The 16,938-nt window shown below is 59.0% G+C and overlaps 5 protein-coding genes across 5 annotated transcripts; 3 read left to right on the top strand and 2 right to left on the bottom strand.

Moving 5' to 3' along the window:
• Window positions 1–4,681: 4,681 nt before the first annotated feature.
• Window positions 4,682–7,336, top strand: BXZ73DRAFT_88537 (Pkinase-domain-containing protein; the record flags this gene model as incomplete). Its single annotated transcript, XM_048024990.1, has 7 exons — window positions 4,682–5,081; window positions 5,156–5,670; window positions 5,767–6,296; window positions 6,350–6,729; window positions 6,795–6,944; window positions 7,002–7,186; window positions 7,253–7,336. 7 exons carry the CDS (start codon window positions 4,682–4,684, stop codon window positions 7,334–7,336), a joined length of 2,244 nt encoding a protein of 747 aa, XP_047880681.1.
• A 739-nt stretch (window positions 7,337–8,075) lies between these two features.
• Window positions 8,076–9,906, bottom strand: BXZ73DRAFT_98660 (uncharacterized protein; the record flags this gene model as incomplete). Its single annotated transcript, XM_048027755.1, has 3 exons — window positions 8,076–8,087; window positions 8,143–8,887; window positions 8,945–9,906. 3 exons carry the CDS (start codon window positions 9,904–9,906, stop codon window positions 8,076–8,078), a joined length of 1,719 nt encoding a protein of 572 aa, XP_047880680.1.
• A 409-nt stretch (window positions 9,907–10,315) lies between these two features.
• On the top strand, window positions 10,316–10,766 carry BXZ73DRAFT_98659 (uncharacterized protein; the record flags this gene model as incomplete). The annotated part of the gene is made up of 2 exons (XM_048027754.1): window positions 10,316–10,617; window positions 10,688–10,766. The coding sequence occupies 2 exons, from the start codon at window positions 10,316–10,318 to the stop codon at window positions 10,764–10,766; spliced, it is 381 nt and encodes a 126-aa protein (XP_047880679.1).
• Window positions 10,767–11,199: 433 nt separating this feature from the next.
• On the top strand, window positions 11,200–13,065 carry BXZ73DRAFT_98658 (uncharacterized protein; the record flags this gene model as incomplete). The annotated part of the gene is made up of 2 exons (XM_048027753.1): window positions 11,200–12,330; window positions 12,388–13,065. The coding sequence occupies 2 exons, from the start codon at window positions 11,200–11,202 to the stop codon at window positions 13,063–13,065; spliced, it is 1,809 nt and encodes a 602-aa protein (XP_047880678.1).
• A 784-nt stretch (window positions 13,066–13,849) lies between these two features.
• On the bottom strand, window positions 13,850–16,715 carry BXZ73DRAFT_42375 (uncharacterized protein; the record flags this gene model as incomplete). The annotated part of the gene is made up of 4 exons (XM_048018945.1): window positions 13,850–14,521; window positions 14,584–16,060; window positions 16,124–16,261; window positions 16,423–16,715. Coding segments are annotated over 4 exons (2,580 nt in total), but the record flags the coding sequence as incomplete, so codon positions are not given.
• Between the last annotated feature and the right edge of the window lie 223 nt (window positions 16,716–16,938).

Below are 16,938 nucleotides of genomic sequence, written 5' to 3'. Positions count from 1 at the left end.
CCCAGGCTGCAGAAATTCCACGACGGGAAAAAGCTGGCGGGTGCCCGTGTTCGATACCGCTTTGGATGGTGCAGGCTTTCCGGCCGCCTTGGCTTCCTCGGCTTCCATAGGGGCGGTGGGGTCGTAGAAACGGATAACCTTGCCTAACGTGCCGTTAACGAGGGTCTCGTCGAGGTTCTTGATGAGCATGACCTGCGCGCCCTCCTTCAGCACGAGACGTTGTGGGGCCATGAAGTTGGCGAGCATCTTCTCGCGTTGTTGGACATCTGAAATGAGTCCGCCGTCGTACGCTGTGAAGATGTGTTCCGCGCCGTCGATGCCCGACATCCGTACTTGATTTGACCGTTCGACGTCTTCTCGTCTGGGGAATCTGTGCCACGTTGAAACAATCACTTTGAGAGATAGCTGGGTTGCGGGCAGATGATGTGACTCACAATTCGGTGGCGCCAAGGCCATCTTCGTACACGATCTCCCGTTGTAGTCTCTTGAACTTGGCGATGGAGCTCTGGGACAGCTTCCCGAAGCGCATCTCGTTGAGCATGTCGACGAACTCGGGATCCCGTTGACGGAACACTTTCGTTAGATTGAAAGTCTGCTTGATCGACTCTCGCCACATTTCGGCCTCGAACGCAAACTTAACGGTTCCGCCGCCTTTCACAACTGGCGGTAGCTGGAAGAAGTCGCCGGTGACAATAACCTGACAGATCGTCCACGTCAGAGCCTTGCATCTCAGACTGCGAGAACACGCTCACTTGGATACCACCGAAGGGAAGGGCGCTTTTCCTGATCTGAGAACCGATGAAAGCCAGCTTGTCGAATAGCTCGCCATCGACCATGGAAACTATAACGAACTGTTTGCTGCAGAGGAGAACCGACGGTACGGAGGTCTACGTACCTTCATCTATGATGAGAACCTTTGTCCTGATCCACCGGGTCGTAGCTTTCCTGTTCTTCTTGACCTTGGTCACGAGTTGTTCTCTAGGCTCCACACCAATGCCAATTCCGGCGAACGAATGGATGGTGACTCCTCCCACATTGCATGCAGCAATACCTGCCCGCGCTTGTTGTGAGTGCTGGACGTCAACGGCTGAAAGCACACTCACCGGTGGAGGCAGTGATCGCAACGGCGTCATTGGCCGGTTTATGCTTGGCTCTGAGGGTTTTGATAATTTCACGAAGCAGCACTGACTTCCCGGCACCTGGCGTACAAATGAGCATGCATCCCAGAAGAGACGCAAGATACGATACCACTGGCCAAGAAAGGTGCCACAAACACTCACCTGCACTTCCAGTGTAGAACACGCTCATCCCTCTCTCCACTAACTTCAATATATGCGTCTGCTCGTCGCTCAAAAACATCGGAGCCGCCTTCGACCCGCCACTCTTGGAAGCGGGTACCACCAGTGTCTCGCTCCTCTTCTTCCCGCTCGTACTCGCATTTGTCGTCCGCCCAGCACCGGATGCCCGGGAGGCGGCGGCGGCGGCGGCGGCGCTGGGGTACGCTGGGCGCGACTTCGACGCCGGCGGTGGGTCGTTCCACGATGGCGGGAGCCGTCGCTTTGCAGGCGGCTCCAATCCGGGCAACGAGGGGCGCTTCAAGCCCGACGAGGAAGACGAGGAGGCTCCCTGCGAGGAAGAGAGCACGTTCTCTGAGGAAGCGACTTGGGCCTTGAGCGCGTCCTCAATGTCTTTGAGGCGCTTCTCGAGCCCGGTCAGCTTCTTCTGCGATGGTGGCTGGGTCTGCTGCGAGGATGGCTGAGATGATGACCAGGGTATGCTGTTCGGGTCCTGGAGGAGGAGAAGGTGTCCTGGCTGGTTGCGATGGAATTGGACGAGAAGTCGCGTTTCACGACGCGTAGGCCCGACATGGGTGGTTTGGTGGTGGATTTTGACCCGGACATTGCTGGTATAAAGCGTGAGTGTCGACGAAGTATGAGGACCTTTGAATGAGGATGAGCGGATGGAGAGAAGACTCGTCGCGGTCTGTTGACGCGCGCGCATGTAACGCGCTTCACGTGATCGTGTTTTGTGACACTTGCGACTCCGGGCGCTTTTCAACCCTCCCTAGACCCGCATGTACATCCTCATACAGTCACAAATTCGTTCACAATATTCAGGCTAAATGGTAGGCATCGAGCATGAAGCGCATTTTATTCGTGTCCACATGAGCCTCTGCAATCGTCGGTCGCGACTCGCCTTTTTGGATCGGCTGGAGTGAGTAATAGCGTTGCTCTTGAGAACTTGAAACCGTTGGTGGATCGGATGCAATCGTCGGGTGAATGCTAGGATGCTACGGTCGACGTGGTTCCTTGCTCCAGTGCTTTAAGCCCATAGGGAATTGCCAGTATCAGCATGTTCTTCTGGGGTCGACAACTCTCTAACACGACTTAAGTTCGAAGTTGATAGTGCCCGACCTCTTTTGTCATGGGCTTGGCTACACTCCATTCTATTACTTTACATTCCGCATTACTCATTCTCGCCGCGCCCATGACAGCGTCCTTATTGGAGCTCCACATGGTCCTTATTGGAGCTCCACATCTCCTATCTACAGTAGTACTTAGCCTCCGCATTCGCACTGTCTTATGCTAGCGAGCAACACATCAAGCCTTGCCCCTATTGACGAGCACCGCAAATCCACGGTACTGTATTCCTCTTGAGCCCACTGACGTTAACTGATACGAGGCCTGCATGCCTCACAGTTTTGGTTGTTGCCGGGGTGGACGTCATACACGGCCCGCCATGCATACGCCAAAGGGCGAGATCGTCTCCACAAGGCTGCCATATGTAGATGGTGCGCTTCTTTCCTACGAGTTGCTGGGACTACCGTCCCTCGATACAATCTGTCACGAAGCCTTTCAGGCTGTAGTTCAGCTGGCCGCTCCCGGGCGCCGTCATGAACGCACCAGCCCCAAACATGTGACCTCCTCTGTATGTGCTATCGTTTTCATTGAATCCGTTCGCGCTGATGTGAATGTTCTTAGTGTGCCAGAGTGGTCTCGTCCCCAGCCGCTCTGTACCGCACCGCACCACCGCCTACACGAGCTGGTGGGGTGCGGTACTAGGCCTATACCGGAAGTGCAAAACGTGAGAGTAATGCAAAATCGGCCTCCTGGCCTTCCCACCCCAATGTAAAATCTTGATAAAATCAGAATGGGCATTAGTGAGGTATTGAAAACTGTGTGCAAAGTTTCAGAGGGATCGGACGAGAGGGAGGGTGAGGAATGCACAAAGTATGCATTTCTGGAACGCTGAAAACCGGTCCGGGAGCGCGCTTCGTTCCGCATCTTCAGCGGTGTCCGTGAATTTTTGATATGTGCAACACAATCATGTTTAAAGCTCGTATCTAATTTTCCGAAGGCATCGCCCAAGGAATGCAGCGTAGACAGGATGTCGACGCTCTGAGCGTGACTATCTCCCGTCAGCCTTCGTTCGGAGTTTAAAACTCGGCAAAGTGTCTCGACTGATGGACGTCGATGGACAGTGCTGCAATAATTCCCAGCAGGCTGAGGCGCGTGCGTGCCACGTTGCTTCTTGTCTCTCGCGAGGCATTCGCCGAGCGGAGTTCAAATATGCCGTCGCTGACGCCGTGACTTTTCCGTGACCACCATATCTCCGAGCTTTGCACTTCTGGGTCTCTTCTCGCTCTCGCTCAGTTCTCCTCCGTTCGCTGTGAAAAATATATATGAGGTACATGGCTCTAGTTCAAGACCTATCACCAAATCCGAGAGGGATTGACGCAAGAGCGGGAGAGATACGACACTCGGCGCAAACATTTTGCACATCCGGTATAGGCCTAGTACAGAGCGGCTGGGGACGAGACCAGGCCAGAGTGACATTCACCGGCGGCGATCAGTCGGTATGCGAGCCCAGTGTTCGCGGAGCGCCCTGTGAGGGAGATTGCAAGTCAATCGGTGAAGTACTCGTTCCCACGGGCGGAGTCTACGTTGATCCGGGACTGAACCCTCAAAGGCCGAGAGACCTTCGGGCTCCCATCGAGTGGGTGGGACCGGGAGCCGGGGCGACGGTGTATTACAAGAAAAGGCTGGATTGCCGCACGGAATTCGCCTGGTGAAGAGATCAGAGTAGCGAATTTCAGGGGACGGTCACTATGTATGTAGCTACTTGGTGGTTGCACTGTGCAGTGTGCGTAGCGCACGGCCCGGCAGGCCCGAGGTCCGCGCTCGATCATGAACGATTTTTTTCGTGGGGGCACCACGCCCGCGGTCAGCTATGCGTGCATGCCTGGCCAGGCGGCGAAGACGTGCGCATAGTTTTCGGGAGTAAGTATCGCGGTGGGCCTTTGAGCGAGTCCTGGTCTGCGGGGGCGCTAGATATAGATCCCGATCGCAGGCGGCATCGAAAGCGGCAGGCGACGTGATCGATAAGCGCGGCAGGCGGCCTAAGGCCTGGCGAAACGAAACGAGGCGGTCCCGCAGGCGACGCGGCGGTCGCTGCGCGGGCGGGAGCTCGAAGTTGGCTGCGTTGGGCGGGCGAGCAGGGCACGCGGGGCGGCTGGAGGACGCAGAGGACTGAGGAGGGCGGCTCGATACTGCAATCTTGATCATCTCTTTGTTTTACTAGTACAGTGGGCGCGCACAAGGCCCGGGACACCCCTTCGTTGTCGGCCACGACGAGCTCGCGCGCGATCCCGCCCCCACCACAGTGCCAGTCCAGACCGCCAATGTCCTCGTCCCAGAGCGCGGTCAAGGAGCGGTACCACGCCCCTTCCAACAGCCGCCACTCGTCCAAAATCACAGTCGAGTACCACCGCCCGTCGCGGGAATCCATTCAAGAGTACAACGACCTGCTCGCAGAGGCCCACCTCCACGCCGCAGCCGCCAACTCCTACTCTCCCGACACCTACGTCCCCTCCCGCTCCGCTCCGCCCCCGCCGCCCTCCCACTCAAAGTCCTCCCCTGGCCGGGTCCGCAATTCCCTCCAGAAACCCCCACCCCGCAAGCCCACTCTCGATCGCGATCCCTTCCGCAACGACGCCCCCGCCATGACGACCACCTCCCCCCCGCCCCGTCCTTCGAGGGCGAACACGGCCACCTTGAACGACATCTATTCCACCCAGCCTGGTCAGACCCGCCACCGCCTCTCCGACCCGGTCCTTACGCCAGCGGACGTCCCCTACTACCCCGACATCGACCAGCCTCTCCCACCTGCGCCGCAGATGGCCACCCAGCACGCTGGACACAACCAATACCCCACCTACGACGCACCCTCCCTCCCCCGGCCCCGTACGCCCCGAGCACGCCCTCGACGATCAGCGCAGGCACCAGCCGTGCTCGCAGCAGCACCACCGGCAAGTCGAAGAAGGGTATGTTCACCTTCATGTCCGATTTCCTCAACAACTCGAAGCGGCCCGAGATCAGCACCCCTTACGATCCCGTCCATCTCACCCATGTCGGCTTCAACACGTCCACCGGCGAGTTCACCGGGCTGCCGAAGGAGTGGCAGCAGCTCCTCCAGGAGAGCGGTATCTCCAAGACCGAGCAGGAAAAGAACCCCCAGGCGGTCATGGAGATCGTCAAGTTCTACCAGGAGAACAACCGCGGCGACACCTCCGTCTGGGACAAGATGGGAGCCGTCGCTGCTCCGACGCCGCCGACGCCGGTCGCGACCTCGCAGCAAAGGCCGTTCATGGACGATGGATTTTCTAATCCTGTGAGTCTCTCTTCCCACTAGCCTACGCCCTCCGATGCCCTGCCTTCGTCGCTATATGCTATAGACTTCATAGAGTAACACCTCTATGATACACAGCGCTCGGCTCCTCCTCCGCCCAAGAAGCCCACATCAAACCCTGCAACGCCAGTCTCCCACCGGATGGCTCCCCCTCCCCCAGCGCCCGTTTCGCCCTCCCTTGACCGCTCCACGTCGCAGCGGCTGCCCCAACAGAAGCCGTACAAGCCCTCTGACCAGCTCTCGCGTGCCAACACCACGCGCGACAGGCCCTCGCCCGGTCCGGACAAATATTCGGGGTCTCCCGCAGCACCGCCCAAGCCACCGAAGGCGTCTCCCGGCTCATCCCAGACGGAGCTCCCACTCAAAGCATCTCCGTCGGTGCGTGACCGGGAGCGTGAGGGCCGTGGGCCAGCATCACAGCCTCAGCCCAGCGCCGCCGCCGCGAGCCTCAAGCAGGCCGCGGCTGCGGGCGGGGCAACCCCCCGGCGGAGGGAAAAGAAGGAGAAGGACCCGGCGAAGGAGGCAGACATCGTCAAGCGGCTGCAGCAGATCTGCACGGACGCGGACCCGACGAAGCTCTACCGGAATTTGATCAAGATTGGTGCTGGGTGAGTGTTTTCCTCGCTCGTGGTGCGGCAGCGCGTCTCATGGCGATTGCCAGTGCTTCTGGAGGTGTATACACAGCGTACCAGGTCGGCACGAACCTGTCCGTCGCTATCAAGCAGATGGATCTCGACAAGCAGCCGAAGAAGGACCTCATCATCAACGAGATTCTCGTCATGCGGGCATCCCGTCACCCGAACATCGTCAACTACATCGACTCCTTCCTTCACAAGAACGAGCTCTGGGTCGTCATGGAGTACATGGAGGGTGGTTCGCTGACGGATGTCGTTACCGCCAACCTCATGACCGAAGGCCAGATCGCCGCCGTCTCGCGCGAGACCGCCCAGGGCCTTGAGCATCTCCACAAGCACGGTGTCATCCATCGTGATATCAAGTCCGACAACGTCCTGCTGAGCATGAACGGCGATATCAAACTGAGTGCGTGCCTTGATGTCCTATAATACCTCTCCTGATGGCGGTGCTCATTGTGTGGGGTACTGTAGCCGATTTCGGGTTCTGCGCTCAAATTTCGGAGACGAACGCGAAGCGGACGACCATGGTCGGTACGCCGTACTGGATGGCTCCGGAGGTCGTGACGCGGAAAGAGTATGGCCCCAAGGTTGACATTTGGAGTCTGGGTATCATGGCTATCGGTGCGTTGGGTACAAACTCTCCACCCGCTCGGCTCTGATCGCAGGCCTCTTTCCCAGAGATGATCGAGGGAGAGCCTCCATATCTCAACCAGAACCCGCTCAAGGCGTTGTACCTCATTGCAACCAACGGCACTCCCCAGATCGCCAACCCGGAATCGCTTTCCCCCATTTTCCGGGATTATCTTGCCAAGACGCTGGAGGTGGATGCGGAAAAGCGGCCGAATGCGCACGAAATCCTGCAGGTACGTTCCAAGTTACCTGCATGGTTTCCGAGATACAATCGCTGACCACGAGTCTTTTGCTTCCAGCACCAATTCTTCAAGCTCTCGGAGCCGCTGCGCACACTGACGCCGCTCATCAAAGCGGCGCGCGAGATCGCCAAGAACAAGTAAAGCACTCGGGCTCGGTAGCCCTCGCTTCTTCTACTCTTCGTCCTCTCGTCTCCTCCTCTTGGCGTTATGGCTGTTGTCGTCGCCGCCGTCGTGCGTTTATGTCATGCATGCATCTATCTATATCACTGTCCTCATCATAACCCCACACACTTTACCGCCCGATGTGTACGCATCTCGTGTCCCGCATGTCTGGATTAAGCCATAATCGCGTCGTCTGCCCTTCCGCCCGTTTCCTGTCGTCTCCCGGTCCCCGCTCTGTTGCGTGCACGAGCCGCGCGCCCTGTTGTTCCACTTAGTCCCGACCCTCCCCCTCTGGCCGCGCCCATCGCCCGCTATGGTAGACCCTTAGTATACGCGGCGGAGCTGCTGTAGATTTTCTCAATACATTCCCTCCGTCCTGTATATCTTCTCCCTCCCTCTCGCTCGCAGTTGGACTCACGGTACGGGTGGGGCGGAGGCGCGCGCCGTTCCATGTCCCCGCGTCCTGGTGTATGATACCCTTGATGGTAATGCGAAATTTGGCGCGGGTAGTATTGGCGAGAGCACGGATGAATGTCGATGGCCAGGGAAATTGGCCACGAGAAGGTACAACACGATCGGGATTTTGATTCTTGAACGGTGCTACAACGACATGCGGTTGACTCAACGATGGCGTAGAGGTATTTGTACAGTGTGAGTCATGTAACCGAGGCAAGGTCCTGTCCGACTACTTGCAGCTTGTCATAAGCAAGTCGCTGCGTTAGAACTCGATCTATAAATGGTGTGAACATCTATCAGGACCCCCGACTCCAGCAATGTACTCTCACCTCGTCCACAACGAACGGCATGTCGTGCAAGACCTCACATGATAGGCATAGCTGCTGTGAAAACCCTCCGCAGCTGCCGCACCAAAGCTCGCCAGCGGTGAGGGGTTGATTCCACATGGCCACTGGGAACTCCGGGGAAAACGTGTACCCCGGGTCGTAGTCGTCGACGACGGAAGCCATGTGCTGAACATTTTGGTCCCGCAACCATGCTTCCACCTCGGATGTGACCGAAGCTGTTTCCGGCTTGTCATTCGTCGGAGCAGTCTCGGCGTCGACTGCTGCATGGCTGGAGGTCAGATCCGCGGTATCCGAAGGGTGCAGTGGGGGACGCGACGCGATCTCGAGGAGTATGCGTTTCCCGGCTGCGGAGCAGGCCTCCCGATACTTCATGAGGCGGTGGTAGGGAGCAGCGGGGAAGTGCTCCCCGTGCTCCGTGTCCATGTCGGGCAGGGGAATCTTCAGCGTGAGCTTCGCGCAGCGCTTCGCGAGAGGCTCCAACCCGGCGAGGGTCGCCAGAACGCATGCGTGCACCGGGTCTTTTGTGGCGAGATCGCGTAGCTTGCTCTGTAGGTCCCTAGCGTCGAAGGCTATGCTGTACTTCGCGACTGCGGCCAGGAGTTCACGGACCCGGGACCCGGACGCAAGGTTGGCGACGGCGACGGGGGATTCCGAGTAGCAGGTGTTCAGGACAAACGACAGAGTCGCGCCCGCGGATTTGACCGGGATTCCTGAGACTGCACAGATTCTGGAGTTTCATGGATGACATCAGTTCGCGGAGGGTTTCACCTGGTGCAACGCTCACGTTGAGAGCACCTGCTTCTCGCCCCTTCTCTCAGTCGGCTGCTCTCTTAACTGGGCCTTCCCGGAATCCCTGTTCATACTCTTCTTCTTGGGGCCGACCTTCACATCAGGACCCTTACTTGGAGGCGCCGACCCAAAAACGACTCCCGGGATGGCGTCCTTGAGTGCATGGAGAGTCGGTAAAGCGTTCCCAATCTTGGTTTTGTTCACGCAGAACACGACCCCATCGCATGAATGGAACGAGAGATCCGCGTCAGGGGAATCGGCCTTGGAGGACCCCCGTTTCTTCTTGACCCGCGCAGGCAGACTTTGGGCAGTGGACGAAGGTGGTGTTGTGTCGTTTTTCCGAGGCCGGAGCGGTGTGGCTATGGCTCCCTGAAGTTGATAATATTCCGAGCGTTGATTTTGAAGTCGATGCTCAGTTTTCTCGTGGTTGTTCTGGTGTGTGGTGGGCAACTCCTGAAGACCAGTGCTTCTAGCTGCGCGTGCAGCCAACTCCTCTTCGATGACCGATATAGGGAGGGTGAGGGCGTAGTCCTTTGCCAGGCGGAGAGTCCGCTGGAGGAGGTCCAAAGGGAGGTAGCTGAGTTTCGGGTTGATGATCGGGTAGCATATGCGCAGGACGAGCTCGATGGCGTCGCTGGCGGCGTTGATCTCCAGGACGGTGGGACTGCCATTCGACAGCAGGAGTCGCGCGAAGACGGGAGAGGCCTCGAGCAGGATCTCCTTCCGAACGCGGAAGTCGATGGCGTCGAGGGACCCGAGCACTATCCCTGCGTCGAGGCTATCGAAGGGAGGAGGAGCCTTCGGCCGCATGGCAGCGTGAGCAGGCTGCACAAGTTGATACTGGTCGATGGCTTCATACTGCACAAGTTCGTCCAGGTCATTCGTTGTCCCAAGATCGTCTGAGTTGATAGACTGGAGCGAAGGAGAGGGGGGTGGAGGGAGATGCTCTGTGTTCATGGTGGTGTGCTATGATAAGAAGCTGCAGTGACATTAGGGGAACGCGACGACTTTATGTAGCACGAGGCGGAAGTGCCGCTTTACCGCAGCAGCAATCTTAGGCCTCCGCACGAAGAGGTCCGAGGTAAGTCCCACTCGAAAAACAGGGAGGTTTATACAGTGTAGGGCCACAGGCGGCGTTGTGAATATGTACATCGAGGGGAGAGCTGTCTGAGAACCACCAGCCGGTGCTGGACAGCGGTGTTTGACGAGAGCGCGAGTCAAGAACGAGCAGAGGAGACGTCACAGTGGACGTGCATTTGGAATCCGAATGGGAGGCATGCAGGCAGTGGCCTCATTTCGAACGGCGTCTCTCATCCTCCCTTCAAGTCGTCGAGTCCATTGTCGGACACCCGCCTCGTATCCCACCATGGTCAAGCTCCCCAACATAGCCAGCGAAGCTCGCGACTTCGCGATGCTCGAGAGGAATCTCCTGTCCCACTTGCGCCTGGCCGGTGTTCTGATCCTCCTATCCGCCTCACTCCTTCTCCAAGCTCGTCTGCCGACCCCCTCAATGCCTGGATCCGGCATCACCGCCTCGTCTACTCTAGGGTTTGCTGTCGCGATCATCGAGGTGGTAGCAGCAGCCGTTGCCATCGGTGCAGGTGTCTGGGAGTACTGGAGCGGATATGCGGACATGAAGGCAGAGCGGGGATTCCTCACAGCAAGCCAGTGAGTCTTCCCTACCCCATTATTCATCGCCCCACACTGCATTCATCTCCTCCATCTTCCACCTCCACAGGACCCATCTCGCCTTACTCAGTGGGGTCGGCATCGTCGTTTTCGCAACCTGTCTCATGGTCATCTCCACCGACACTTGAACGGCATCCACGTGCAATTTGAATCACCTGCCGCTCCCTCATCGCTCGGTCCTCCCCCTTTCAAACTCCCACACAGTACATGCAGTGACGATTGTGGAGTGGCGTTGACACGGACCATCTACTTCGCTGTTGTGGACCGCATCCGTTGATGTTCAGCCTCTTCTCTCCTGATCTTTCCCACCGCATGCGCCCGAGAACGCAGTCCATTCCCTTCAAAGTTTGTTACACAGCCGACTCCGCAACGACACCGGCGGCGCAACAAGACGAACCGCTCGTTGCACCACGCCGTTGGCTTCGACGTCCTCACAGTCTCGGAAGAATACCTGCCACAGTACCACAGGAACCCCGGCCGGCTCGAAAGGCAATCCAGCTCGGAGGAATGTAGACGGCCCAGCCGTCCGTCTGCCGGCCTGAAGCTGCGCACCTCGCCGTGATGAACAAGATATGGACCCCCGGAGTCCGCACGGTCTCGGGTTCGTTCCTGTCCATCCAACATACTCTTAACCCAGCACTGCTGCATGTACGGACGCCCTTTCACGCCCGCACTGCTCTCCCCCCACCTTCTCTCTTCCTCTGCCCCACCTCGCTGGAGGACCCACCTGTCTTCCCCGCATCCCCTGCTACCGATATGACCACGATTGCTCCCCACGCACCCTCCACACTCCAATGGCGCACCCAAGACCCTCATATGCGCTCACCGCCGATTACCCTCCACCGCAGCGAGAACTCGACGCCTTTTTTCCTGTACCGTACTCCAGTCTTCGCGCCCCGCAAGTACGTGGCGACGTCATCGCTAACACTTCGCCCGTCGACGACTTCCTTCAACTCTTCTTCTACCGCCACCTCCTGTTTTGATGACTTCAGCACCAGCACAACAACTTCCAACGCTCGCTATGTGCGTGTGCAGAGCCCTCGAGTGGGTGAGGTCTCCACGCATGCTGTTTCGGGTCCTTCCACTGTCCAGTATATCCTCCCCTCCGCTGCAAATTCGAGCTCCCATCGCAAAGGCTCGCTTCCCTCGATCTTTCCTCCACCAACGTCGCCAAACTGGCTCACTGAATCGCCCAAGTCGCTGGTCCTGCCAGAGCAGATTCCAACCAGGCCGACGCTCAAGTATCTCCAGCCCCTTGCAACGCCTATCCATGATTTCCAGTCGTCGACGGCCGCGACAGAAGAGGAGGACGAGCACAGTATTGCAAACGTGGCCGAGCGTCGCGGCTCGATCAGTGGTGCGAATGCATGGGGAGATGAAGCACCGCCGAGCGCAGCTGCTGAGCCCGCTTCCGACTGCGCGGCGAGCGTCGCGGGTCTGGTCCCTCACATAATGGTCAAGATCCCGACTGCGGACCTGGATCTGGACGTCGGTCTGGAGTTGGACCTTTGCAACGGCGACGCGATGACGTTGCACAACGTGGAGGAGGACAAATATGACGAGGCCACAGCCGAGTCTCACGGGTCGTTAGACTTGGGGGATTCCTACGGCGCGTGGGGCACCTTTGAAAAAGGCAAGTGGAAGGAGATCGCAGTAGATCTGAACACTGACGACGAGGACGAGGACAATGTGGTAAGTCTTTCGCTAATCACGATCACTCTACTATATACTGATCGTGTTTGGACGCAGCCCACGCCGACGCAACCACAGACACGCATGGTCTTCGAGGACGACCTGGCGTACGACTCCGCGTGCACCTCCGAGTTCCTCGTCGGCTGTTCGACCTCTTGTGAAGCCTACCCCGCCACTGGCTACTCCTCCCTCCCGCGCAACGCCGTCCCCGCACCCCGCACCTCCCCGTCCACGTCTCCCCGCCGGCGAAAGCGTCGCCCGGCTCCGCTCACACTCGCAAATTCGGCCCAGATTGAGGTCGACTACGACCACGACGCCGCAGCCTCAGACGCCGCGGCCGCGGCCGTGCGCGAGATGGACGCCCGGCTGGCCACCGCCCTCATGTTCGGTGCACCCACACCCCGCCGCCGCCCGCAGACGGCCCCGACGCGCGCCGTGCTCCCGCCCTCACCGCGGTCTGCGCCCCCCGTCCCCGCCCGGCACTCCGCGGACCCGCCTGCGCCCGCAGCGCCCCTCGCCTGGCCGCGGCACAGTGAGCCCGTTGGGGCGGACGGCCGCCAGGGCGGCACAGGCTCGGGCGCGAGCACGGGCAGCAGCATGCTCTCCGCAGCGTGGGCGCGCTCGTCCGTCTCGAGCACCGGCTCGGGCTCGGACGAGAGCTCGACCGACCTGCCGCAAACGTCTGGCCGCCAGCGCCTCAGGTCGCTGAAGAGGCTGTTCAAGCGGTCCAAGTGATGGACGTTTTGCCGTAGATGCGCACTCGAGCGCGCCGGCCGCTCTCGCGTTTCCTACACTATTTGCATCTCTCTTCGTTCGCTCGTCGACGGACTCTTCCGATCACCCCAGCTTTTCGTGTCGTAACTTATTCAATCGTCACTTGGTCGCTAGCAGAAATTAGACAACACGTAGTAGTAGTAGCACATAACCCGCGCGCGCGCGCATATGCGCTTTGGTAGTAGTGCAAGCTTCCAGACATCGCTAACACGTAATAAACACCTGGGCAATGAGCCCCCTACTTGACCACCAGTCCGTCTTGCGACTCCAGCCGCACTCACCAACGTGTTTTGCGTAGAAAATCCATTAGCCCGATGGAGTCTATTACTTTAGATTTCAAAATATACGACAATACAACACCGTACACGGAGAGTGCAAGACAGTCAACAGTCACAGTGGAAGAGGGGAGGAAAGGAGAGGATGCACAGCAAGGCAACTGGGACTGACGTAGGCGTAGCGTAGCGTTTGCAGGACCGCGTAGTCTATACACCGAACCACCACCGCGCGCAACCCATGTCCGCCCGCCGCCCGACGACGACGATTACGACACAACGAGGGACACCCTACACGACGCACATACCACATATCACTACACAGCACAGCCCAACGCAACAGGCCACCGACAGACAACCGAAAGCACCTGGGGGGAGAAAGAAGAAGAGGGCACAGCAAGACGAGAGGCCCAAGGGGACGCCCGCACCCCCTTCCTCCCGCGCGACAGCGGACCACGAGAGAGGGTGTTCGACTATGACGTCGCGGCGACGGCCTCACCCATCACGTCGCCCCCAATTGGAATCGCAGACTGCGGCGACGCGACACGGGCTTCCCCCGCAAGGCCATCGCCCTCGAGGGCGAGCGCGCCCATCTTGTCAACGAGCTTGGCCCCGGTTCCAGTACCGTTCCCGTTCGCCCGGGCGGCGGCAGCGGCGGCTTTCGGGTTGAAGAGTTCCGCGTTCTTCGGCGGGGGCCGTTCGAATGCGTCTTGCTCGTCGAGGCGGCCGAGCGCGGCGGGCACGGGCGCCGCAGGAACCTGTGGGCTCGTCTGCTGCGAGTTAGGGTAGTGGACGAGCGCGCTGCCCTGCGCCGCGTTTGGCACCGGGTTCATGACGCGCGACATGCTAGCGTTCGTCCACGCACCGCTCGGGGCGGGTTGTCGCACAGCGGGGACGGGTGCGGAGGATAGGGGAGGGAAGTCGTTGGGCTGCAGCACGGGCTGAGGTTGCGGAGGAAGGTGCGCGGGCCCGCCGCCCATCCGCGCGGGGGACATGGTGCGTGATGCATTGTGGTGGTCGTGATGCCTCGAGTGTTGGGGTTTCAACCCAACTGCCCAGTCAGGGCGTGCTGGCAGAGGGTGCTTCGACGACGTTGATGTTGAAGTGAATGTACGCCGTGAAGAGGACGATGTCGTGGAAGATGACTGTGAGAAGGGAGAGGTATGTATTAGCGTGTGCACAGCATAACACAGAGCATGGAACTGACCGCTGTTGAAGACGTCTCATCCGCTGGGGTCCTTGCACCAGCGGACCCGCTTCCACTTGATGCTCCTGATGTGCGTCTCACACTGAGCCGAGGACCGTATGCGTCATTGCCTCCGCCCATGCCGTTGGATGGGCTATACGTGAAAGCACCGGGGTTGTTAACAGTCCCGTACCATCCACCTCGTGTCCGAGTACCGCCACGCTTGCCGCTGACACTACCATGCCCGTTGCTGTTCCGGGATGATGTCCGACTGATGGCGTGTCCATCCATACCCATTCCAGCGTTGGGAGACATGGCGTCTGGAACGGGACCGGCGTGATACATTTGACCGGGGACTGGGGGTGGTGGCGGTCCCATGGGTGCGCCTGGGGGGTATGGCGATTGATAGTACCCCGGAACGCTGTACGCATATGCCGCAGGGTTCGCAGGATAAGGTGGAAACGGGGGGTAAGAGGGTGCACCCTGTTGCATGGGAGGCATTTGGTGCGGTGCTTGCTGCTCAGGATGAGGAGGATGCATGTTAGGCTGAGCGTGATGCTGTTGCGGAAGATGGTTAGGCGGCTGAGGGATGCCATGTGCTGGTTGACCAGTTATCGGCGCAGTCGGCCAATGCTGAGGCGCATACTGATGCTGCTGGTGACCATTCGGTGGCGGTGGGTACATGGGATCTGGAACTCCAGCAGCATTGGGATCGCCGTGTTGATGTGGATGCGTCTGATACGGATATTGAGGATAGTAGTAGCCGCCGATGTAGGGCTGACCAGGAGGAGGAGCGGCATTGTAAGGAGGGTAGACGTAGTGAGCGATATAGCCAGGTGGTAGTTGGGCCTGACCACCATATTGATTTTGTTCGTATGATTGACCGGGTCCAGGGTCATAAATGGTGGGGTAGGTGAACGAGGGTGAGGTCGCTCGGGAGTTGCGGGAGCTGCCGGATCCATTCGCACCGTAGGAGTTTGCCGAGGATCGCAACGATCTCACAGAGGAGGTAGTAGAACCCGGTCCTCGACGACTGTCCCTCTTGTCCCGCGTAACAGGTCCTGACCACTCGCTCTCGGTGGGCGCAGAACTCGCTGAGTCGTCCATATCGCCAATGCTGCTGCTTCCCCGCCCACCGCTGGTGGAGGAACCGGACACGAGGCTGAACGTCGACGAATTGGCGCTCATGTCCTTGTCCTTGTCCTTCTTTTCCTCGAATCCCATGAAGATCCTCGAGCGAGCTTCATTGTACTCGGCTTCTCGCTCCTCAATGGTCTTGTATCGCCGCGCGCCAGAGCTAGCGGCGCTGCTGACTGCGCCCACACTTCCGGCTTCAGATGCCTCCACATCCGATGTATCCGCGTCTTCGCCGGCAGTCGATCCAGGCTGAGAATGTTGTCGTCCTCGGAGTGGCCGGTCTGCGCGTCGAATGATCTGGTAGGCAGGCAGTGTCGACGTCTCTACCGCAGGAACGAGTTCACAGATACGTCGTGCGGGACTGCGGGGGAATGGTACATGAGGGGGTGGTGGTGACGGAGACGAAGTACAGCTGGTGACTTACATGCGACTTTCTGCCCGACAATAGACAACCATGGTCTTAGAGTTGCCGTCCGGCTCCAGCGAGAGCTTGTAGTATGCTGAACATCGCCGAACGAGCATCCGCTGGTATGTGGTGGTCGGGGAGAGGTCGATGCGAACCCTGCGGTAGAATAGTAAGAATACATTCTCATGACACGTAGTACACCCAAGAAGCACACGCTTGTGTGGTCTTCAGACGTGGCCATGCCATCGCGAGAACGGCATATACGTCGTCGTGTGACGCTGGCGTGCATGCATAGTGCAAACAAGGCCGATACGTACCTCCGCTCTTTGATCAACGCCTCCATCTGCTCCCCGAGTTTCAGTACGTATAACCTATCCTTGTTCTTGAGTGCCTCCAGAATCTGCGCATCCGGCTCGACGTCGACAATTGAATCCATCGGGGCGCTTGACGACGCGGACGAATCGAGCTTGGCGTTCAGCGAGGACGAGGAAGATGACGGGTGCGGCGGCGAAGACATGGTGGGGCTCGAGGAGAGCGATCGCTGAAGGAGGATCTCCGGTGCGCTCGCGCTGGTGGTCGCTGTGGCTGCGTCGCTCGATGTTGTTCCGAGTCCTGAGACAGGCGATCCAGACGACGGACCCAACCGTGTATGAGAATGGGCGTGCGTGAGGATTTCTATGCGTTCTGGTACGTGTTCTGAACACGCGTAAGGGTAGGGGCGACAGGCTCAGCGTCGTGCAGGGTGGATGGAGGCAAGGTCCGCGACTGGAGTAGCCACCGCGACCTGGCGCAAGAAGAGAGGCGCAACGTACCTGCAGCCATGGTGTGTACTC

The sequence above is a fragment of the Epithele typhae genome (assembly GCF_022376455.1).
Source record: "Epithele typhae strain CBS 203.58 chromosome Unknown BXZ73scaffold_8, whole genome shotgun sequence".
Classification (NCBI taxonomy): Eukaryota; Fungi; Basidiomycota; class Agaricomycetes; order Polyporales; family Epitheliaceae; genus Epithele; species Epithele typhae.
Note: the sequence above shows the minus strand (reverse complement) of the source record. Positions and strands in the feature narration are given on the sequence as shown.